Source organism: Geotrypetes seraphini, chromosome 8, assembly GCF_902459505.1.
Source record: "Geotrypetes seraphini chromosome 8, aGeoSer1.1, whole genome shotgun sequence".
Taxonomy (NCBI): domain Eukaryota; kingdom Metazoa; phylum Chordata; class Amphibia; order Gymnophiona; family Dermophiidae; genus Geotrypetes; species Geotrypetes seraphini.
In genome coordinates this window covers 83,309,466-83,334,629 of record NC_047091.1, presented here as the reverse complement: position 1 = coordinate 83,334,629, position 25,164 = coordinate 83,309,466, and the positions used below count along the sequence as shown (strand labels likewise).

The 25,164-nt window shown below is 43.2% G+C and overlaps 1 protein-coding gene across 5 annotated transcripts in view; it reads right to left on the bottom strand.

The window, feature by feature from the left end:
* LOC117366146 (phospholipase D3-like) overlaps positions 1–25,164 on the bottom strand; it is a 57,242-nt gene that overhangs the window by 15,679 nt on the left and 16,399 nt on the right. For all 5 annotated transcript variants that reach the window (XM_033957299.1, XM_033957303.1, XM_033957301.1 and 2 more), the window contains 6 exons: positions 23,036–23,232; positions 12,046–12,229; positions 8,952–9,066; positions 8,274–8,401; positions 4,270–4,470; positions 3,193–3,332 (listed from right to left, as the gene is read on the bottom strand). In XM_033957299.1, the coding sequence (XP_033813190.1) occupies positions 3,193–3,332; positions 4,270–4,470; positions 8,274–8,401; positions 8,952–9,066; positions 12,046–12,229; positions 23,036–23,232 (965 nt within the window). The remainder of the gene's footprint in view (positions 1–3,192; positions 3,333–4,269; positions 4,471–8,273; positions 8,402–8,951; positions 9,067–12,045; positions 12,230–23,035; positions 23,233–25,164) is intronic.

Here is a 25,164-nt window from a genome sequence, read left to right as displayed (position 1 = left end):
CTGTTTGGCTGAACACAAAGCTGATATTCTGGCTGGAATCAAAGAAAGACACACACGTAGCTCTTCGTCAACAGCTCTCAGTCTCTCTCTGTATTTGGATTTTATAGCATACAAAAATAGACAAATATACCCTCCATCCTTTTTATTAAACCACAATAGCAGTTTTTAGCGCAGGGAGCTGCGCTGAATGTCCAGCGCTGCTCTTGACGCTCATAGGCTCCCTGCGCTAAAAACCACTATTGCGGTTTAGTAAAAGGTGACCATATTGTAAAATATAGACAGCAGATATAAATTCAGAACTGTGCATAGTAAGTGAAGGGAAGTTTTCATCTCTGGGAATTTACCCAGTTAACTATTAAGTTATTTGGGCAAATTCCTTTGAAAACTGTGGTAATACTGCCTCCACTTTGCTAAATTTAAAATAAAATCATTTTTCCTACCTTGTCTGGTGATTTCTGGTTGCACTTTCTTCTTCTGACTGTGCATCCAATCTTTCTTCCCTTCTATCAGCCTGTATGCTTTCTCTCCTCCACACCTCATTCCCTCCCCCAACTTTTTCTTCCTCTCTCCCTGACCTTTCTTTCTTTTTTTCTGTTTCTCTTCTTTCCTTCTGTTTCCCTGCCTGCCCCCTTTCTTTCTTTCTCCCTGCCGTTCCCCAAGCCACTGCCACTGCCGCTGCCATCGGGGAACAGGACCCACCAATGGATAACAGGCCCCAAAGCCGACGCCGACGCATGCTCTCCCTGACGTCAATTCTACAATCGGAAAGAAAGTTCCGCCCAGCCAGGCAGCGATTGGCTGGCCCGAACTTCCTCTCCGACTGTAGAATTGACGTCGGGGAGAAGAAGACTTATCGGCTCGATAGATTAGATCGCCAAGACAAAGTGAGTCCTGGGTGATCGACTCACTTTGCCTTGGCGAGCTACTGGCGCCCCTGCCTCGGGCCCCCTGTCAGCTCCGGGCCCGGCGGCCCTGCGGCACACCAGGCAACATCTCGCGGCACACTAGTGTGCCGCGGAACAGCGGTTGAAAAACACTGCTTTAAGCTATGTATGGGTAATTGTAACAACAGTGAAACTAAAATAGATAGAATAGAATTGCTAATCAACACGATAGATGTATTTGTTTTTGAGTCAAAATGTTTTTAACTCAAAATGTGGCTCGATAATCAACAAGCAAACACATTTTATCATCCACCATCTGCAGTCATTGTCTTTTCTAATGCTGACAAAATGCGTTTCCACCTGAACGCTATCACAAAACAAACACCAATTCCCCACAACCTAAACAGAGTACTCAGATCTACATCTGAAACCCTAAATCACCTCAAAGCTATCTCATATGAAGACCTTACCAAGATACTAAACTCCACTAACCCTTTCGAATCCATCCTAGATCCCTGCCTATCACACCTTCTAGTTGCTGCCAAAGATGCCTTTGTAAGTTCAATCCTTCCTCTTATCAACACCTCTTTACAATCAGGTTCAGTCCCTTTAAACTGAAAATCAGCTATCACACCAATTTAAAAAACACAACCAAAAACACAGTCAACCCTGGTGTCCCCAACAACTTTAGGTCTATCTCCAACCTACACTTTATATCCAAGATCCTAGAAAAAATTGTGCTTAAGAACTCTCCTACATTAACAAGCAGGAAGCCCTATCTACCTACCAGTCAGGATTCAGGAAATTTCATAGCACTGAAACCGTCCTACTTGACATTATTGACTACTACTGGAAATTCATGGCCAAGGGAAACAATGTGCTACTGGTGCTACTTGATTTTAGCACAGCCTTCAACACCACTGACCATTCCCTCCTCATTATGTGACTCAATGAGTTTGGCATCCAAGTTTATTATGACCCTATCAAAACCAATCAAATACGGGGTGCCACAGGGAGCCCTCCTGTGCTCTCTTCTATTCAACCTCTACATTCAATCTGTACTAGACATAGCCTGAAACACCAAATACAGATACACTCCTTCACCAATGACATCCAAAAGAGCCGCGACTCTCAGATTATGCAACTCTACAACTGTCTCATGGAAATCAAGAATTGGATGTCTACTAATAAACTGCACTTAACGCATCCAAAATTGAATTCCTTTGGATCAGCAAAGAGCACCGCACCTACACCCGTCCCTCTCTTATCTGGGAAACTACTACCATAACTGCAAAAGACCAAACATAAAGCCTAGTGATATTTCTCGACATAAACCTTTCATTCTCTTGTCATATCTCTCAGGTAGTCTTCTTCTCATTCTACTATCTCCGACAACTCCGGAAAATAAGAAACTACTTCTCTGAATCTGACCACCCAACTTCTCGATGCCTTCATCCTGTCCTGCATGGAATACTGTAATGCACTATTCAGTGGATTAACAGCGAAAAATCTCCAGCGCCTACAAAACAAGGCAATTAGACTCCTAAAAAGCCTCCTACTTCCTACCAAGCTATTGGAACCAACTTCCTCCTCATATCAGATCCCTCAAAGAGCTTCTGAACTTTAGGAGAGCAAGAAAATATTTTCCCATAAATCCCCTTACTTAGTCTCCTTCTGTCGAACACCCAAGTATAAGTTATTACCCCAGCATCTTTTTAGTCCTCATCATTGTGATGGACCAATGGATCATCACATCCATCAACCTACCTCCTTCAAATTAAACGACTATCCAGTCATTCCTTGCCAATCAAAGGTATACTAAATGTATGCTGAACTAGATCTACTCTATGTATGTTAACTGAAGATGGAAAAAATGTAAGTTAAGATGACCAAATTGTATGCTAAACAAAACAAACAATAAAGAGGCACTAAAGATGTCAAGTCCAACCATGTGGTCACAAATACTTTATTACAGTTTGTATCAAGGTTCAATGATAGGTCTTTTAAAATGCTAAAACAAAAAAAAAAAGTCCAATTCTTTGATGAATCCTTAAAATTCTAAGACAAGCAAAGTCCCTTTTCCCTGCACAAATTGTATGCTAAACTTGACTTCCTGTACACATGTAAACCCGTATGTCTATGCATTATGTATGTCAATCTTACAACCTGTTCTGAGCTCATTGGGTAAGACAAGATATAAAATGAACCAAATAAATAAAAAATAAGAAGTGGATTTTTCCTATCGGCACCCTTTGCACTCCTGAGCCCATCATATCCTTAGGACTCAGCAGTCACCACCAGGTCCTACCTCATGGGGTTACAATACTGACAGCGGGGCACATAATCCATGACAGAGATGTATATAAATTGCTCAGCATCATCAATAACACTCAGAATAGCTGCCAGGTCAGAGGTCCGGCCCCCGGAGCACAGTGCAAATGGTGAACTCTGCAAATCAAAACCCAAAACGTATCACAAAATTATAATGGTACCATCTACTTATTGCACAGCAAAAAATGAAAAGATACCCCGCGAAGAAATTGTATAATGAAGTTAGGATGGAACTGTACACATCAACCAGGGATACATACGTAGATGAATATTTGTTGAAATGGTTTTTGACTCAGATATTGCTTAAGTCCCGATACAGTCCATTTTTCGGGTTATGAAAGCCTGCCTCAGGGGTACAGAGACATCTGCCCAGCAGATGGCAGATGTGTGCTATTGGTGATCAAATATAAAATGACTGATCCCATGTTCTGATACAGATTGCGCAAATAGTAAAAGCCCTCCTGGGACCAAACGTCAGTGTAGCAACTCTGTTAAAGAGCACTATCTGTTCCAGAACATTGGATCGGTCGTTTTATATTTGATTACCAATAATGCACATCTGCCATCTGCTTTTAACGGAGTTGCTACAAGTTTGGTCCCTGGAGGGCTTTTGCTATTTGTGTAATCTGTATCAGAACATGGGCAGATGTCTGTACCCTTGAGGCAGGCTTTCACAAGCCAAAAAATGGACTGTGTTGGGTCTGCAATCAATATCTGAGTCAAAGACCATTTTATTGACTTTTAATAAATGTTTATATTTCAACAAATATTCATCTAGGTGTGTATTCCTGGTTGATGTGTACAGTTCCATCCCCACTTCTTCATTATCTACTCTCTACTCATTCACATGTACTTAATTTTCTGTTTCTGTTCTGTCATTCTCCAATTAGCTCACTACTTCAGCCAATATCCAACCTATGTCCAGTGCAATTACTTCCCTGTCAATAATATGAAATAAATATTACCAATACAAACTGTTTAAAACCCCCTTCTTCAGTACTCTTACTTCCCCAAAGGGTCTTGTGCATGAAAGGAAATAAGTTGCCATGCTTACTGAAATGTAAACTTCTGCAGTATTGTTATTCAGCAGCATATGCAGCGGATGAGTGTGGCCTGAATCTGCAGAAAAGGCTGTGGGCCAAGGGTGGGGTATGGACACCCCCTCCTCTCCCAGGTAGCGGTACATCTGGAAGATCTTATGCAGATCCTGAGCCAAACAACTACAATTATACAGCACCGCTCCTAGCTCCTTCACCTGCAAAGCAAAAGCAAATGGCAAAAGATTTTGTTCGGTTTCATTAAAAGATTTGCTTAACTGCTTTTCACAAATGGACAAACAACAAAGCAGTGTATAATTAAAAGTCAACCCTCTCCCCCATAACAATGTATTTATGCAAAACAAAACAACCCAGTAAAAATAAAGGCAATCAAAGCACGAACAAAATAAAAAGTTAAACAAATGAAACGAAAAAACAAACACCAAGGAGCAGCAGATAACATGGAATTGGTTATCGGACTGAAAACAGAGGGTAGGGTTAAATGGTCATTTTTCTCAGTGGAGGAGAGTAAACAGTGGAGTGCCACAGGGATCTGTACTGTATAAACGATCTGGAAATTGGAACGAAAAGTGAGGTGATTAAATTTGCAGATGACACTAAACTGTTCAAAGTTGTTACAAAGCATGCAGACTGTGAAACATTGCAGGCAGACCTTAGGAAATTGGAAGACTGGGTGTCCAAGTGGCAGATGAAACTTAATGTGGACCAATGCAAAGTGATGCATATTAGGAAGAATTACCCAAATCACAATTACCGGATGCTAGGGCCCACCTTGGGGGTTAGCGTCCAAGAAAGGGATCTGGGTGTCATTGTAGACAAGACGATAAAACCTTCCACTCAATGTACAGCGGTAGCCAAAAAGCAAACAAGATGCTAGGAATTATTAAAAAAAAGAGATGGTTAACAAGACTAAATATACTACAGACCGGTGAGTCTGACCTCGGTACCAGGAAAGATGGCAGAGGCGCTGATAAAGAACCGCATCATTGATCACCTTGACAGACATGGTCTGATGAGGACCAGCTAGCACAGTTTTAGCAAAGGCAGATCTTGTTTGACGAAAATGCTGCACTTCTTCAAGGGAGTAAACAAGCAGATAGACAAGGGCGACCCGGTCGACATTGTATATCTGGACTTTCAGAAGGCGTTCGACAAGGTTCCGCATGAAAGACTACTTTGGAAAATTGCGAGCCATGGAATCGAGGGTGAAATACTCACGTGGATTAAAAACTGGCTGGAGCATAGGAAACAGAGAGTGGGGGTAAATGGACAATACTCGGACTGGAAGAGCGTCACCAGTGGGGTGCCGCAGGGCTCGGTGCTTGGACCCGTGCTCTTCAACATCTTTATAAACGATCTGGACATAGGTACAATGAGCGAGGTGATTAAATTTCCAGACGATACAAAGTTATTCATAGTAGTGAAGACGCAGGGGGATTGTGAAGATCTGCAACGTGACATAATCAGGCTCAAGGAATGGGCATCGACATGGCAGATGAGGTTCAACATGGATAAGTGTAAAGTGATGCATGTCGGTAACAAAAATCTCATGCGTGAATACAGGATGTCCGGGGAGGTACTTGGAGAGAACTCCCAGGAAAGGGACTTGGGAGTTCTGATCGACAAGTCGATGAAGCCATCCACGCAATGTGCAGCGGCGGCAAAAAGGGCGAGCAGAATGCTAGGAATGATAAAGAAGGGGATCACAAACAGATCGGAGAAGGTTATCATACCGGGCCATGGTTCGCCCTCACCTGGAGTACTGCGTCCAGCACTGGTCGTCTTGCATGAAGAAGGACACGGTACTACTCGAAAAGGTCCAAAGAAGAGCGACTAAGATGGTTAAGGGGTTGGAGGAGCTGCCATACAGCGAAAGATTAGAGTAACTGGCCCTCGTCTCCCTCGAACAGAGGAGATTGAGAGGGGACATGATCGAAACATTCAAGGTACTAAAGGGAACAGACTTAGTAGATAAGGGCAGATTGTTCACCCTCTCCAAGGTAGGGAGAACGAGAGGGCACTCTCTAAAGTTGAAAGGGGATAGATTCTGTACGAACGTAAGGAAGTTCTTCTTCACCCAGAGAGTGGTAGAAAACTGGAACGCTCTTCCGGAGTCTGTTGTAGGGGAAAACACCCTCCAGGGATTCAAGACAAAGTTAGACAAGTTCCTGCTGAACCAGTACATACGCAGGTAGGGCTAATCTCAGTTAGGGCACTGGTCTTTGACCAGAGAGCCGCCACGTGAGCGGATTGCTGGGCACGATGGACCACTGGTCTGACCCAGCAGCGGCAATTCTTATGTTCTTATATTCTCCATGGTGCGACCTCACCTGGAGTATTGCATTCAAGTCTGGTCTCCTTATCTCAAGAAAGATATAGCGGCACTAGAAAAGGTTCAAAGAAGAGCGACCAAGATGATAAAGGGGATGGAACTCCTCTCGTAGGAGGAAAGACTAAAAAGGTTAGGGCTCTTCAGCTTAGAAAAGAGAAGGCTGAGGGGAGATATGATTGAAATCTACAGAGTGGAGTAGAACGGGTACAAGTGGATAGATTTTTCACTCCGTCAAAAATTACAAAGACTAGGGAACACTTAATGAAGTTACAGGGAAATACTTTTAAAACCAATAGGAGGAAATATTTTTTCACTCAGAGAATAGTTAAGCTCTGGAACGTATTGCCAGAGGTTGTGGTAAAAGTAGACAGCATAGCTGGTTTAATATTGTATAAAATTGTAAACTTGTTGATTGATGTAAAAATGAATAAAGAAGTTTAAAAAAAAAAAAAGAAAGGTTTGCACAAATTCCTGGAGGAAAGTCCATAGTCTGTTATTAAGACATGGTGGAAGCCTCTGCTTGCCCTGGATCGGTAGCATGGAGTGTTGCTACTCTTTGAGTTTTAGCCAGGTACTAGTGACCTGGATTGGCCATCGTGACAACGGGCTACTGGGCTTGATGGACCAATGGTCTGACCCAATAAGGCTATTCTTATGTTTTTAATTAAGGGCACCGCCAGGCTGTGTGTGAATGGATGAAAACAAATATGTTTTATCACAAATTCATATTATTTTATCACAGGTCCCATTTTATACAATGAAACCTACTTATCAATAATTGGACTTAGCAGTAAAACATGTCTTAAAACATTCAATGACAAGAAACATCAACCATAAAAGGACAGAAAGCAACAAAAAGCACAGATATTTATAAAAACATGAGGGATAACATAAGAAGGGAAAATACACATTCAATGTGTAGATTTTCCCTAGCCCTAACTCCAACTCTATAATCAAAGGCTGTGCGAGTGGTATATCCACACAGCACAAACATGGATGGATGCAAAAGTTGCTTCCAGCGCACCATCTTCTCTGATTTGCAGTGGCAAAGAAGGCAGGGTGGAGGGTGTCAATAAGCAAGTCACACAGGGAACAGCTATAGCTTGATAGATTCCTGTTCCAACAGCCACAGGCATCAATATCTCCACAGGTTTCAGTGAAAGACAGGTTAGCATAGTACTTGTATGGGAAAAGCTGGAAAATATTCAAAACGATTTTGGCTGCTAATAAAGAAAAGACCCTTCTAATCCAACAGATCTCTGAAGCATCTCCTGAAAAAGGGTTAACTGTTGCCGGCATTCAAAAGTGCTGGAGTATATTAAAACTGCCAGCCTGTGTTGGTGCTAGCTCCTGTTATTGACAATCACCATAATGAATAAATACCATTTTTCCATTATAAATGCAATAAGAAGGAAGGGATGGGGGGAGGGATTTTATAATTTTATTAAATATTTAGATCAATAATAAAGAATATTGTATATGAGCTTTGTGAACACACAGATTATAGTTGGATTGGGAGGGAATGGGTTAAAATTTTTAATGTTTTAATGTTGAATATGATAGAGATTCAAGTGTTGTATTCAATTCAATTTAACTGTTATCTATTGTTACACTTGTTGTAAGATGTAAAATGAATAAAGATTAAAAAAAAAAAAAACCAACAAAAACCTGAGTTAGAGAACGCCAATCCATATTGGCACTGCCAATGTAAATATGCTTCTTATCCACTATCCACAGTTTGGTGTGCAGTACACCACCTGTCAAATGCTGAAAGTCCAGATATTTCACATCAGCACCTGCAAGGGATAATACTGAAAGTTAAATCAAAGAAAGGGCAGAACTAGCTGTAGAAAAGATATCAGGTCAAGTTAATCGCACTCAGTTGGATCTGGATTTTAGATTTTGTTACCTTTCTAAATCAAGTTGAGTTACGTGCAGCTCCAGAGCTTACAATCTAAGGAATAGATTTAGTAATCTACATTAATGCAATGTAATGCAGGTTATTACTAAATAGTCCCCACTAACAATAATGGGGTCTTTATTAAAGCTATAACATAGGTTCGTACATCTAGTCAAAAGCTTGTACCTGAGATAATGGAAGGTGAAGTGACTTGCCCAATGACACAAGAAGTATCAGTGGGAGAAATGGGATTTGAATTCTGGCTTCTCTGGTTCTAAGCCCACTGCTGTAATCAATAGGCCATGCCTCTGCCTTTGGGACAGCTGGGCAGTGAGGGAAATGAAAGCTAGCCACTCTCTCACTCCCTCCATTGGAATCAGAGTTGCTAGGCTCTGTTTGAGTGGACGAAAGTCACTCTCACTTCCTTTGCTAAACAGGTTTCCTACCTTTCTTTGTGAGATCTTCAGTATCACTCTGGGGCTTCTGGGGACTGTTGACAGCAATACTGAGCTTCACGCCCCTGGACGGCAACTCCAGCAGTTTTTCTAGCACATTCTTTCCCTGTAATACGCAGGTGAATCATTGCTACGTCATCATTGTTTCTGCATCAGTAAAATGCATTACAGTAACCCATAGGCAGCAGAACACTTTTTTATCTGGGGGGACCCACAAGCTCTGCCCCAGACCCCACCCCCATAATAGTACTAATTGTAATACCATTTTTCCATTCATTTTTCATATACACACACAATATAATCTTATTAACAATACATAATTGTTAACCACAAAATTAAACTACGCAAAGCACACTGTATGTTTCTCAACATTCATTCCTACCAGAACACTTGGCTTTGGTCACACATGTAGAACACAGATAACCCCTATGCAAATACAGGACCAGAAACTAAAATACAAACAAAACCCTAAGATGCAAGACTCTGCATGCAGTACAACCCCCCAGAGAAATAGAAACAAATACATTTCTTCCTGAACAGTGCAAAATATAGACAGCAGATGTAAATTCTCAAAATTGACACAATTCAATCACTAAATTAAAAATAAAATCATTTCCCCTACTTTTGTTGCCTGGTGATTTTGGTTTTCAAACCATCTTTCCCAGTCTCTGGCTGCACTTCCTTCTGTCTGTGCTCTTAACTGTGTATCCAAGGCTACCTTATTCATTTGCTGTTATTCTCTCCCTCACTTTCTGCCATACATCCATCTTTAGCATTAACTTTTAACATTCAACTTTCTTCCATTTTTCTGCTTTCTTCTCAAAATCTACTTTTCCATGCCTTCCCTTCTCATCTACCCATGTGTACCATCTCCTCCCTCTTTCTCCTCCCCTCCTCCCATCTATCCATAAAAAACATTTCTTCTTATTCCTTTTTTGTCGCACCCATTGCTGTGAACCATCAACTCCCTCTGTCTCCCCTTCCCCTCCATCCCTATGCACCATCTCATCCCTCTCCCATGGTCAGACATCTCTGTCTTCCCCCCTCATATGGACCTCTCCTTCCCATAGCCTGGAATCTCTCTCCTCTCCCATGGTCTGGCATCTCTCTCTCCTTCCCTCCCTCTTCCTGAGGTCTAACATCTCTCTCATCTCCTTTCTGCGGTCTGGCATCTTTCTTTCCCCTCCTTCCCTTCTGTGGTCCCCCTCCTACCATTCCAGTGGTCTGACAGCTCTCCCTTCTTTGGGTCATCTTTCCTCCCTCCCAGTGTAACATTTCTCCCTCCCTCCTCTCCACCACTATCATGTCCAATAATTCTCCATCTTTCTTCCTTTCCCCATATACATCATCTCTCTTTCCCTCTCATGCCACACACTTATGTCCAACAATTTTCCGTTCCTATTCCCTCCCCCACAGGCAGCATTTCTTTCTCTCCCTTTCCACTACTCCAACTGCACAGTATGTCTCTTTTCCCCCCAGCCCGTGCATTTGTCCTTCCCAGCCCCTCTCCCAGTACGTGCAGTATCTGTCTTTCCCAATCCCTGAGCATCTGTCCTCCCTGCCTTCCCTACCCCCTGAACCCAACCTCTCTCTGCCAGGCTCAGCACCCAGCCTCCTTCCCTCCCTCCTCTGTCAGGCTCTGCAACCAACCCCTTCCCCTGCCAAGCTCTGTCCCTCTCCCTCCCTCCCTCCCCTGTCAGAACTCAGCAAACTTATCTTTTAGCTTGCAGGTTCCGCTCATGCGATGGGCATCAAAGATTCAAAAATAGCACCTGTCTCATTTGAAAAACAGAAGAAATAAGCTGAGAGAAATGTTCTCCGTTTTTCAAATGAGACAGGTGCTATTTTTGAATCTTTGATGCCCATCGCATGAGCGGAACCTGCAAGCTAAAAGAGCAAAATTTGCTGAGTTTTTTCAAATAATCTAATGCATATCTTTTAAAAGAACTTTTTAGCCTCTTTGGGCTTCTTATGATTTACATCTTTAAAAGACTTGACATAATCTGCTGTCTACTTTTGTACATGCGATGATTGGGTGGTGAGGTGGTCTTTTCTGGGGTTCTCTCCAGTTACCCATCCATGATTCTGAGCATAAAAATTTTGTAGACCTGATTATACCATCTCTATTGCACCATTTATAAGTATTATCTAGAGTGTTTTTTTTGTTGCAAACTGATACAGGGCAAGCAGTGGCTTCCCCCATGTCTTTCTCAATAACAGACTATAGACTTTTCCTCTAGGAACTTGTCCAAACCTTTCTTAAAAACAGCTACGCTATCCGCTCTTACCACATCCTCTGGCAACGCATTCCAGAGCTAAACTATTCTCTGAGTGAAAAAAAATTTCCTCCTATTGGTTTTAAAAGTATTTCCCTGTAACTTCATCAAATGTCCCCATGTCTTTGTAATTTTTGACGGAGTGAAAAATCAATCCACTTGTACCCATTCTACTCCACTCAGGATTTTGTAAACTTCAATTATATCTCCCCTCAGCCGTCTCTTTTCCAAGCTGAAAAGCCCTAACCGTTTTAGTCTTTCCTCATATGAGAGGAGGAGTTCCATCTCCTTTACCAACTTGGTCGCTCTTCTCTGAACCTTTTCTAGCGCCACTATATCTTTTTTGAGATAAAGAGACCAGAATAAAACACAATACTCCAGATGAGGTCGCACCCTGGAGCGATACGGGGCATTATAACATTCTTAACCATCCCTTGTTAACCATCCCTTTTTTAATAATTCCTAGCATCCTGTTTGATTTTTTGGCTGTCACCGCACATAAGGCGGAAGGTTTCATCGTATTGTCTATGATGATACCCAGATCCTTTTCTTGGGCGCTAATCCCCAAGGTGGTCCCTAGCATCTGGTAACTGTGATTCATTTTATTCTTCCCAATGTGCATCACTTTGCATTTTTCCAAATTAAATTTCATCTGCCATTTGGACACCCAGTCTTCCAATTTTTCATGAGCCCTTCGGCTTTGTGTGGATTAACTTGTCTAGTTCTATATCATCCTCCCCACCCTTGATGAGGAGATATGAGCATGCTAACACTATAGTAATATTCCTACTGGTACTGTGCATGCTTACCTGACGGGATAAGGGAGACTCTACATCTATGTCCATGTCTCGGAGACTGAAGTAAAATGCTGCGATATCAATACTGCTGTTTGCCCCTTCCAGTAGTTCCATCCAAGCCTGATACACTGATGTGTAGTGCACTGCCTCCCGCTCATACTTCAAATTTTCTGGAATACTCTCCACCAGCAAGAACCTAAAAGATGGGAAAGGCATTCAGGAGAAAGACATAATAGGTCATGGTCTGCAGGAGATTTATCCTTTCACAAAGGGCTCCACTCTCTAATTCTGCAGTTGCTTTTGAGCTGGGGAGGGAGAGAGAGAGAAAAGTATTTTAGTGATTTCTGGGAATGGTTAGCTGTTTCACAGGTCACCAAGTTTGATTGAGGAAAATCAAAGGCCTAATAATCTAATAAAAGTACCAAATAAATACTCTGCCTCCGGGGAACTTGCTCCTCCATGATAGAAATGAGCCATTCATGAAAAACAAGCAGGTAGTTTTTAATATAACATAGATGGAAGGGTCTCAGGTTAGAGTCCACATGTCAGGCCTGGCTCATGACTATGCAACTATTCTACTGGGTAATCAGTCAAAAATATGGGGAAACCCCCCCCCCCCCCAGCAAATTAAAAGAGAGACAGGCTTGACAGTTTGCTCTTTTGAAGATGAGAGAGACTACTTGATGCAGTGGTAAACAGTACAAAGCAGAAATTAGATCTTACCTGCTAATTTTATTTCCTTTAGTCTCAACAGACCAGTCCAGAACTGCAGACCATCAACCAACACGTGGAGATAGAGAATACAGAGAAAACAGAATAGTGTACTCTGCCATAAAAAGGCACTGTGTAGCTCTCTCAGCTCAGTATTTCATTAACAAAGCAGTTGAACTAATTGAAGGGTTACTAAATATGAGATTCCTTTTACATCTGTAAAAAAAAGTTGCACACAATATTTTTTCTTGCATATATTAGCTTTTTTTCTAAACTGCTGTCAGAAGAACTTGGAAGCTGAATAGAGAAGATAAAATAGCTGAAGTTGAACACAGCGTTGCATATTAAAACAGGGGAACACTGGTCTGTTGTAACTAAAAAGAAAGAACATTAGCAAATAAGATATAATTTTTTCTTCATTAGTATCCTTAACAGACCAGTCTGAAACTTCAAGATGTATTAAAGCTGTTTTCAAGTTGGGAAGGATTCAGAAACCCCTGCAGTTAGCACCAAGGCTCTGAATGAAGCCTCCTGTTTGGTTCTTACAGTATATTCAGTCTGGAATATTTAGCAAATGTGTGAAGTAAGGATTGTGTTACTGACCTACAGCTTGCAACTCTGTCAAAATACTCCCCTTGCAGAAAGAGCTTTTTTAACTGAAGTTTATTTTCCTGCAAGAAGATATGCTGAGGAAATCATTTCTTTCAACCAACAAGCAAGCAAACAATAGCCTTAGTATCACCCTTACTGCCTCATTCTCAAAATAAACAAGTAGGGTGTCCAATCTGCAGATGTCATTAGAAACTTCTAAATATCTCATTAAGGCAGACCAAACATCCCACAATTTTAAAAATCTAAATTCCTTTTCACAATCATCTCACCAAAAAGGAAGCAGCAATGGCTGCTTCAAACGAGAGACTACTTTCTAAAGAAAGCAAAGAACATAAGACCATAAGCATTGCCGTACTAGGACAGATCGAAAGACCATCAAGCTCAATATCCTGTTTCCAACAGTGGTCAATCCAGGTCACAAGTACCTGGTAATATACCAAAAGGGTAAAACAGATTTTTGAAACTTATCCCAGAAGTGAGCAGTGGATTTTTTCAAGTCCTTCTTAACAATGGCTTATGGACTTTTAGAAAATTATCCACACCGTTTTTTAAACCCTGCTAAGCTAATGTTTTTGCCACATTCTCTGGCAACAAATTCCAGAGTTTAATTACATTTTGGGTGAAGAAATACTTTCTCCAGTTTGTTTTAAGTGTATTACATGCCCCCTAGTCCTAGTATTTTTGAAAATAGTAAACAAGCGATTCGTGTCTACATTCCACTCCATTCAGTATTTTATACACCTCTATCATATCGCCTCTGAGCTATCTCTGGATCTTTGTACATTTCTCTCTCATCTTGGCTCATAAGAATAGCCTTATTGGGTCAGACCAATGGTCCATCAAGCCCAGTAGCCCATTCTCACAGTGGCCAATCCAGGTCCCCAGTACCTGGCCCAAACCAAGGAGTAGCAATATTCCATGCTACCGATCCAGGGCAAGCAGTGGCTTCCCCATGTCTTTCTCAATAACAGACTATGGACTTTTCCTTCAGGAACTTGTCCAAACCTTTCTTAAAACCAGCTATGCTATCCACTCTTACTACAACCTCTGACAACTATTCTCTGAATGAAAAAGTAGTTTAAAGTGGTAGGAGAACAACTAGGGAAAATGGAAGCTCAAGTCAATCTGCACAAACATTTGCTATTAAAGACAGTTTGTTGATTCACTCTAAACTTGAATTATTAGAGAATTCTACAAGAGCTCTTAATATGAAATTTTAAAATTTTTGAGTAACACATTTTCTATTGCCCAGAGAGTTTCTAAAAATTTATTTAAAAGAGGTTTTGCAGATAGTATTAGAAGACAGAGACAGTCAATGCTTTTTACATTCCAGTTGGTAAGAAAGAATTAGCCCCTGAAGGAGACATGGACAATATTTCCTCTCGACAGTTTAGATCTTACAAGGTTTTTAGAAAATACGCAAGAGTTGATTTCTAAAAGGGCTACTATGTTAATAACTTTCCCCCTGTTTTGCTAAGGTGCGCTAAGCATTTTGACGGGCGCTAAATCTACACACGCGCTAACAGCTAACACGTCCATAGACTAACATGCATGCGTTAGCGTTTAGTGTGTGGTTAGCGCGTGCTAAAAAGCATAATGCACCTTAGTCTTCTTTGGAGAAATAAAAGACTTATCATGAAAACTTCTTTTCCTAAAAAAACAGTTTTATTTTATGGTCAATCTACATCAATTTTCCCAGATGTATCCAGGCAGACTCAAATTGGACATAAAGCCTTTCTGCTGCCGAGACCAAAAATCTTAGCAATAGGAGGCACTTTTTTTAAAAGTTCCCTTCTAAATACCTGGTTACGTTGGGAAATAATTCTTATGTGCTTTTGGAACCAAGTCAGCTAGAATTGTTTCTTGTAAATAAGCCTGAGAAAATTTCAGTATAATCTACTCCAGGGGTGTCCAATACGTCGATCATGATCGACCAGTAGATCGCGAAGGCAATGCGAATATCACAGAGCCCGGGATGGGGGCTCCGTGATAGACTCGTGTTGCCTTCGCGATCTACCAGGCCGACCAGCCTTCCTCTCCCCGATGTCAATTCTGACGTTGGAGAGGAAGTTCCGGGCCAGACAATCACTGCCTGGCTGGCCCGGAACTTCCTCTCTGACGTTAGAATTGACATTGGGGAGAGGAATGCTGGTTGGCCCAACACTTCTGAGTCAAGAAACAGGGAGAGCTTGGGGCAGCAGTGGCTTGGGGGCCTGTTCCCCGATGGTGGTGGCAGTGGCTTGGGAGAGGGCAGGGAGACAGAAAGAAAGAAGGGAAACAGAAAGAAAGGGAGACAGGGATACAGAAAGAAAGAAGGGGCAGGGAGAAAAAAAGAAAGAGGCAGGGAGAGAGGAAGAAAAAGTTGGGGGAGGGAATGAAGTCTGGAGGAGAGGAAGCATACAGTGGGCTGAAAGAAGGGAAGAAATATTGGATGCACAGTCAGAAGAAGAAAGTGCAACCAGACTCATGAAATCACCAGATAACAAAGGTAGGAAAAATGATTTTATTTTCAATTTAGTGATCTAAAAGCACAGTTACTTACCGTAACAGGTGTTATCCAGGGACAGCAGGCAGATATTCTTGACTGATGGGTGACGGCACCGACGGAGCCCCGGTACGGACAATTTTAGAGTGATTGCACTCTAAGAACTTTAGAAAGTTCTAGCTCGGCCGCACCGCGCACGCGCGAGTGCCTTCCCGCCCGACAGAGGCGCGCGGTCCCTCAGTTAGTATAAGCCAGCTAAGAAGCCAACCCGGGGAGGTGGGTGGGACACAAGAATATCTGCCTGCTGTCCCTGGATAACACCTGTTACGGTAAGTAACTGTGCTTTATCCCAGGACAAGCAGGCAGCATATTCTTGACTGATGGGTGACCTCCAAGCTAACAAAAAGAGGGATGGAGGGAAGGTTGGCCATTAGGAAAACAAATTTTGCAAAACAGATTGGCCGAAGTGTCCATCCCGTCTGGAGAAAGCATCCAGGCAATAATGAGATGTAAAAGTGTGAACTGAGGACCAAGTAGCAGCCTTGCAGATTTCCTCAATAGGAGTGGAACGGAGGAAAGCTACAGAAGCTGCCATTGCTCTGACTCTATGGGCCGTGACAGAACCTTCCAGTGTCAGTCCGGTCTGAGCATAACAGAATGAAATGCACGCTGCCAGCCAATTAGACAACGTACGTTTAGAAACGGGACGTCCTAATTTATTTGGATCAAAGGACAGAAAAAGTTGGGGAACTGATCTGTGGGGTTTCGTACGCTCTAGATAGTAAGCCAGAGCCCTTTTACAATCCAAAGTATGTAAAGCTTGTTCTCCAGAATGAGAATGAGATTTTGGAAAGAAAACAGGTAGAACAATGGATTGGTTGAGATGGAATTCAGAGACAACCTTAGGGAGAAACTTTGGATGTGTACGCAAAACCACCTTGTCATGGTGAAAAACCGTAAAAGGTGGATCTGCGACCAGTGCATGAAGCTCACTGACCCTCCTGGCAGAGGTAAGAGCAATAAGGAAAAGCACTTTCCAAGTGAGAAACTTGAAAGGAGAGGTAGCCAAAGGTTCAAATGGAGGCTTCATTAAGGCGGAAAGAACTACATTGAGATCCCAGATAACAGGAGGGGCTTTAAGAGGTGGTTTCACATTGAAAAGCCCTCGCATGAACCTGGATACCAGGGGATGAGCTGAGAGAAGTTTTCCATGGACTGGCTCATGAAAAGCTGCAATGGCACTGAGGTGGACTCTGATGGAAGAGGACTTAAGGCCAGAGTCAGACAAAGAAAGCAAATAATCCAACAATGTCTCCACTGCCAGAGAAGTTGGATCAAGATGATGAAGAAGACACCAGGAGGAAAATCTCGTCCACTTCTGATGGTAACATTGCAGAGTGGTTGGTTTCCTGGAGGCATTCAGAATGGAACGAACAGGCTGAGATAAAAGAGTATCATGAGATGTCAGCCCGAGAGATACCAAGCTGTCAGGTGCAGAGACTGGAGGTTGGGATGTAGAAGGGTTTCCTGCTGTTGCGTAAGCAGAGAAGGAAACAGAGGAAGAAGAAAAGGTTCCCTGGAACTGAGTTGAAGTAGAAGGGAGAACCAATGTTGCCTGGGCCACCTCGGAGCAATCAGAATCATTGTGGCTCGTTCCCTCTTGAGCTTGAATAAGGTTCTCAACATTAGAGGCAGAGGAGGGAAGGCGTACAGGAACAGATTCGACCAGTCTAGGAGAAAAGCATCCGCTGCCAGACGGTGAGGAGAGTAAAGTCTGGAGCAGAATAGGGGCAGCTGGTGATTGTGAGGAGCTGCAAAGAGGTCTATCTGAGGAGTGCCCCATTGAGTGAAGATAGACTGCAGAGTTACAGGATCGAGTGTCCACTCGTGAGGCTGGAGAATTCTGCTGAGTTTGTCCGCTAAAGAATTCTGTGCTCCCTGAATGTAGATAGCTTTCAGGAAGAGATGGTGATCTATGGCCCAATTCCAGATCTTTTGGGCTTCTTGGCATAAAAGGCGAGAGCCTGTCCCACCCTGTTTGTTGATGTAGTACATCGCAACCTGATTGTCTGTGCACAACAGAAGGACATGAGGAAAGAGAAGATGTTGGAAGGCCTTGAGGGCATAAAACATCGCTCTGAGTTCCAGGAAATTGATTTGATGCTTCTTTTCCTGGGCTGTCCAAAGACCTTGAGTCTGGAACTCGTTCAAGTGAGCTCCCCATGCATAAAGAGAGGCGTCGGTGGTGATGACCAGTTGATGAGGGGGCTGATGGAATAGAAGACCTCTGGATAGATTTGAGGATACCAACCACCATTGAAGAGACTGACGAAGAGATGATGTCACAGATATGTGTCGTGAACAAGGATCCGTCGCTTGGGACCACTGAGTAGCAAGGGTCCATTGAGGAGTGCGCAGGTGAAGACGTGCGAGGGGCGTGACATGAACTGTAGATGCCATGTGCCCCAGGAGTACCATCATTTGCCTGGCTGAGATGGAAGGTAGCGAAAGCACCTGCTGACATAGAGACTGAAGGGTCTGAAGACGATTGGATGGTAGGAAAGCTCTCATGAGGAGTGTGTCCAGGATCGCTCCAATGAATTGAAGTCTCTGAGTGGGGGTGAGATGAGATTTGGGTAGATTGATCTCGAACCCCAGAATTCGTAGAAACAAGATGGTTTGGTTGGTGGCCAGTAGAGCTGCTTGAGCGGATGTGGCCTTGATTAACCAGTCGTCCAGGTAAGGGAAGACCTGGAGGTGGTGAGAGCGTAGAAATGCCGCTACCACAATGAGACACTTGGTGAAGACCCTTGGAGAGGAGGCAAGGCCGAAGGGCAGCACCTTGTATTGGAAATGACAATGATTGATCATGAAACGGAGATACTGTCTTGAGGTTACATGGATCGGTATGTGAGTGTATGCCTCTTTGAGATCGAGGGAGCATAGCCAGTCGTTTTGATTGAGAAGAGGATAAAGGATGGCTAAAGAAAGCATCTTGAATTTTTCTTTTACCAGGTGTTTGTTGAGATCGCGGAGATCCAAAATTGGTCTGAGATCTCCTGTTTTTTTGGGGACTAGAAAATAACGGGAGTAGAATCCCTGCCCTTTTTGATCTTGAGGAACTTCTTCTATAGCGTTTAGAAGAAGGAGGGATTGAACTTCCTGAATGAGGAGGGCAGATTGAGGACTGTTCAAAGCAGACTCTTTTGGCAGGTTTTGGGATGGAAGAGTCTGAAAGTTGAGAGAGTAGCCGTGGCGGATGATGTTGAGGACCCATTGGTCCGAAGTGATAACTTCCCATCGGCTGAGGAACAGAGAAAGTCGACCTCCTATAGGTTGAGGCAGGAGAGCAGGAATAGGAATACTGGCTATACTGTGGAGAATGAAGTCAAAAGGGCTGTGACTTCTGCTGAGGAGGTGGTTTCACAGGTTGCTGCTGTGGCTGCTGTCTGGGAGGCTGACGTTGTTGCTGCCTTTGACGCCTGGGTTGCTGAGCAGTGGTAGGTAATGGCCGAGCTGTGAAGCGGCGTTGATAGGCCGACTGCTGCCTATATGGTTTTGGCGGAGGAGGCTTCTTTTTATTTTTAAGCAGGGTATCCCAGCGTGTCTCATGAGCAGAGAGCTTTTGTGTGGTTGAGTCCATGGATTCCCCAAAGAGCTCATCCCCTAGGCAAGGGGCGTTGGCTAACCGATCCTGATGATTAACATCAAGGTCGGATACCCGAAGCCAGGCCAGGCGACGCATAGCTACCGACATTGCTGTCGCTCTGGATGTAAGTTCAAAGGTGTCATATATGGATCTAACCATGAACTTACGTAATTGAAAAAGAGACGACAAGCAGGTATGAAAGGAGTGATGTTTTCGTGAAGGAAGGTACTTTTCGAAGGAAGCCATGATGGTAAGGAGATGCTTCAAATAAAAAGAAAAATGAAAAGCATAATTGCTAGCTCTATTTGCTAACATAGCATTTTGGTAGAGCCTCTTACCAAATTTATCCATGGCTCTACCTTCTCTGCCAGGAGGTACCGATGCATATACACTGGCTCCTGAAGATTTTTTAAGGGTGGATTCGACAGTTAAGGATTCGTGTGGAAGTTGAGGTTTGTCGAACCCAGGAATGGGAATTACCTTATATAGAGAATCCAGTTTACGTGGGGCCCCTGGGACAGTTAAAGGAGTCTCTAAATTCTTATAGAAAGTCTCCCTCAAGATGTCATGAAGAGGGAGTTTCAAAAATTCCTTTGGAGGCTGGTCAAAATCAAGGGCATCCAAAAAAGCTTTGGACTTTTTGGATTCAGCCTCCAAAGGAATGGATAAGGAGTCACACATCTCTTTCAAAAAGCAGGAGAAAGAGGAAGTGACTTGTTTGGAGGATGGGTCAGGGACAGTTGAATCCTCCTCCTCTGAGGAACATTCGCCTTCAGAAAGAAAGGGTTCCTCTGAGTCTCCCCACAGATCAGGATCCCTGACATGGGGAGTATGGTCCCGAGACTCAGGTGTCGATGATTGTAAGTGTCGGGTTTTGTGTAACGACTTACCCGACCTCATCGATATCGAGTCAGGAGATGTTATCGGTCGCACCGGTGCCGAAGTCTGCACCGATTGATGGTGAGCTCTCGGCTCCGGTGCAAGAACTGGCATCGATACCGATGAGGTTAGTTGAAGCGGTACCGAAATAGTGGAAGCAGGTAAAACAGGCTGTTCCACAATCGGTACCGGTAGCTCGGTGCGGACCGGCACCGGAAGGTTCGGAGCCAGGATAGCAGGAAGGAGCTGTTTCAATTGGTCCTTAAGCTGCACCTGAAGGATGGCCGTGATGCGGTCATCAAGGGATGGCACCGGTACCGCTTTTTTCTTCTGCGGTACCTGCGGTGCCGTTCGACGCCCCGGAGATGAGGAGCCCGATGTCGAGGGACTCACCTCTATAGGGGCGGAACGCTTCCGCTGGCGTCTCACAGTCGGCAGGATTGGACTCACTGCACTCGAGACCGGAGGACGCTCCAGCGGGGAAGGCTTCTTAGCCGGCTTACCTGACTGGTGAGACGCCGGTGCGGAATCACGCGGCGTCGAAGAAGAGGGTGCCGACTGAATCGGTGCCGAAGCTGGAGTCGATGGAACGGGGTCGGACATCTCGGCACCGAACAATAATCGCTGCTGGATTTGGCGATTTTTTAATGTCCGTTTTTTTAGAGTGGCACAGCGGGTGCAAGTAGAGGCCTGATGCTCAGGACCCAAACACTGTAAACACCAGTTGTGTGGGTCCGTGAGAGATATAAGCCGAGCACACCGCTGGCACTTTTTAAAACCCGGTTGAGGGGGCATGAAAGGAAAAACGGCTTCAGCCAAATCGAAGGCCGAGGCTTCGATGGTGGCAGAAGGCCCCGCCGGGGAAAGATTAAATTAAAGAAAAAATAAAGGAGTTTTTTTTTTTTTTTTTTTTACAAAATAGAAAAAAGAAAAGAAATAAGATTAAATAATCAAAAGTTTACGCGAGCGGGAAGGCAAAGAGAAAAAAGTTTCAACAGCCGTTGAAAACGCGTCTTCTTAGCTCCGCGGAAACTAAGAAACTGAGGGACCGCGCGCCTCTGTCGGGCGGGAAGGCACTCGCGCGTGCGCGGTGCGGCCAAGCTAGAACTTTCTAAAGTTCTTAGAGTGCAATCACTCTAAAATTGTCCGTACCGGGGCTCCGTCGGTGCCGTCACCCATCAGTCAAGAATATGCTGGCTGCTTGTCCTGGGATAATGTGTTCGTTTTGAGAATTTATATCTGCTATTTATATTTTGCACTATGGCCTCCTTTTACTAAACCACAATAGCGTTGAGAGCAGCGCGGAGCATTCAGCACAGCTCCCTGCGCTAAAAACTGCTATCGCGATTTAGTAAAAAGGGAGGGGAGTATATTTGTCTATTTTTGTCTAGTTGTTATTGAGGTGACATTGCATAGAGTCATCCGTCTTGACCTCTTTGAAAAAACCCCAGAATATAAATGATAATTAACATTTTCTCTGCGTACAGTGTGCTTTGTGTTTTTTAAAATTGTATTGTTGGTAGATCATTTTGACTTGGTCATTTTAAAAGTAGCTTGCAAGCCCAAAAAGTGTGGGCACCCCTGCTCTACTCCATTAGGTTAAATGGGATTACAGTAATAATGTTTAAGCCAAGTTATGCAGGATTTTTTTTTCTTGTTTAAAATAATTTTCAGCTCTCTACCTCCCCAAGATGTGGGTCTGATAGGATGATTATATTATGTTTTTATTGTGGTTAATTTTCTTTAAGCCAAATTGCCTGATTTCTAAATATGTATTGTATTAAGAAATGATTAATTTGGCCATTGACAAAATATTGTAATGAATAAATAGTAAGATTTCTCTTCTTCTTTTCTTCTTTTTAATATCTTCTTTGAGACGCACATGAAGGGGAGGGTAGTGAAAATAATTTTTACACAATATGATATAATATGATATACAATATGTAATGTATGATTGGAAAGTACTAGAAGGGTGGGGGGAGGGAGAGGGGATAAAAATATATTTAAAATATGATGTATTAGATATAAAAGTGATATTGTGTATTCATTAATTGTATTTTAATATTTTGTACACTTTATGTAAAATTTGAAAATGAATAAAAATTATAAATCGAAAAGAAATGATTAATTTTTTTAAAATAGTCAGTCCAATAAAAAAAGGTATTACAGGTATATATTTTTTTTCCTTTACATTTTTGTTTTATTTCTACATATTACCTTGAAGAGTGAACTAACAAGCCACCATTCCATTTCATCGATGAGAAATCTGGGGAATTTGCTGCATACAGTTTTCGGATGTGTGATTCAATGGTGAAACATTTAATAACTTGTTTGAATGAACTGTTATTGAAATCAGAGTAGATTCTGTAAGTGCATTTTTTTTTCAACTACAATAAAAGCTAAGCACAGGAGTGTCCTAACTCGGTCCTCGAGAGCCTCAGTATAGTCAGGGTTTCAGGATTTCCCCAATGAATATGAACGAGATTATTTGCATGCACTGCCTCTATTGTATATAAATAGATATCATATTTAAATAGATATCATCCATAGTCACTGTGGAAATCCAGAAAGCCTGGTTTGGCGAGTGCTGAAGTTGATCACCCCTGGTATAGTTCATCTGCTGAATCCCCTGCTATAAGTGTCACTGCACGCCACTGACTACTAACCTGCAATGGGAACTGCACCCTTCCTTTCGCTGCCATTTTCTCCAGAGCAGAGCAAAGGAACTCCAACCCTGGTGCATTTGCGCAGGGACCACTAAGAGGCTTCTAGGAGTGCCAAATTCCCACAAATACCAGCTAGCACCTCCCAAAATCAGCAGGCAGGGGAGGAGATAAGCACAGAATGACATCCATAGGATATGCTGATAAGAAAAAAAAAAAAGAAAGAAAAATGTTAAGGAAAGTCCTCAGACCTAGGAGTGAACCTGAGGAGGCATAGGAATCTCTTTCCAAAAATAAAATTTCTGTCTTAGCCGAGTCAAACCTCCTGCACTCCAGACTAATTCAGAATACCACAAACTTGTTCTGTAAATTTGATCATGATGCAATACTAGAGAATGACACGGAGAAGGGTTTCTGCGGTGAACCGAGGCACCCCATAGTTAGCCCATAAAAACAGGAAACAATGTAGCCAACATATGGCGGGAACAGGAACAAGGTCTTCCACCGCCTCGCTAAAGCGATAAGCAGCCTTGTTCCTGTGGCAAAAAAATTGAACTAGGCGCGGCAACATCCTCTCTCCCCACGGCTCAGCATCTACTCCCCAGTTCCCCTTGCGCCTACCTTGCCCAAACAAGTCAGTCGCACCACACTGAAAAATCTTAAGCCTGCTCTGAGACCTTCCTTTAGCTGACAAGCCCCTCCTTGATGTAACTTCTGGTTTTGCAAAACCAGAAGTTACATTATGAAGGGACTTGGCTGAAGGAAAGCCTGGAGCAAGCCTCTGAAGGATTTTCTGTGTGACCTGAAGAAGCCAGCCATGCCGATTTTGAAAAATCTTCTGAGGCCTTCCTTCTGCTGACGAGTTCCAACTTCATGTATCTTCTGATTTCACAGAACTGGAAGTTACATCAAGGAGGGGCTCGTTGGCTAAAGGAAGGCCTCTGAGCAGACTTCTCAAGATTTTTCGGTGTGGATTGGCTGGCTCGTTCGGGTAGTAGGTACAAGGGTTGCTGGAGAAAAGATGCTGACCTGTGGTGGGGGATGTTGCCTGCTGCTATTAATGTACTTGTGGGGGGGAGGTGCTAGAGCTGAAGGACGGTGCTGGATTTGGGCTGGAGAGGGGGGAGGGAGAGAGATACTGATGGGGAGGGAGGACTGGAACTAAAGGGAAAAGAGAGATGCTGGGAGCTGGAGGGAAGGGAGAGGTACTGGATTCGCAGCTCAGAGCTGGAGTTAGAGGGAAGAGAGTTGTTGGATCCATCGGAGGAAGGGCTAAGGGAAGGGAGAGAGGTACTGGACCTGCAGGGAGAAGGAAAGGGAAGGGAAAAATATGCTGAACCAAAGGGATGATGGAAGTGAAATATTTAACACAGTGTGGGGTGGAGGGTGAAGGGAGGGAGGAAAGAGAGAGGGTGAGAGATACTTTGGTGTAAAGTAGTAAGAGGGGAGAAGCTGGACACAGGGCGATATAAAAAAGATGGTGGGCATGGATGGGAGCATAGGAACAGGGACACAAAGGGGAACACTTTAAGGTGTAGTATATGGATATAGTCAGTGGGGCAATGCCAGACATAAGAGTGTATATGGATACAGAAGATGGCTAGATATGTGGGAGAAGAGGAATACAGAAGAGAGATGTTGGTCTTGGGAGGGACACAGAGGTTTGACATGGAGCATGGAGGAGATAGGGACACAGAATAGTGTTGATGATGAAGGCAGGGAGATGGGCACAGGGGAAATACTAGAAAGGGAAGCATAGGAGACAGAAAAGGGAGATGCTTGCTGAACATGGGGGAAAAAAAACATACTCAGAGATGAAAGATGAATCATGAGCATGGAAAAAGAAGACATTCAAATGATTAGGAGGCCTTGGCCAAATGATTTAAGAGTAGACAGATGGAAATAGAAACCAGAGCCTGAGACCAATGAGATGTGAACAATAAAATGACCAGACAACAAAAGGTAGAAAGAAAAATTATTTTCTATTTTGTGATTAGAATGTATCAGATTTGAAATATGTAGCCTGCTAAAGCTGGTGTTAGACATAACTGGGGACAGCAAAGCCCAGGCTGTGATTCTTTAGCTTCCAGCTAGCTTAGGGCTCTCTCTGACTAGGGAGTAGTTAGAAACAT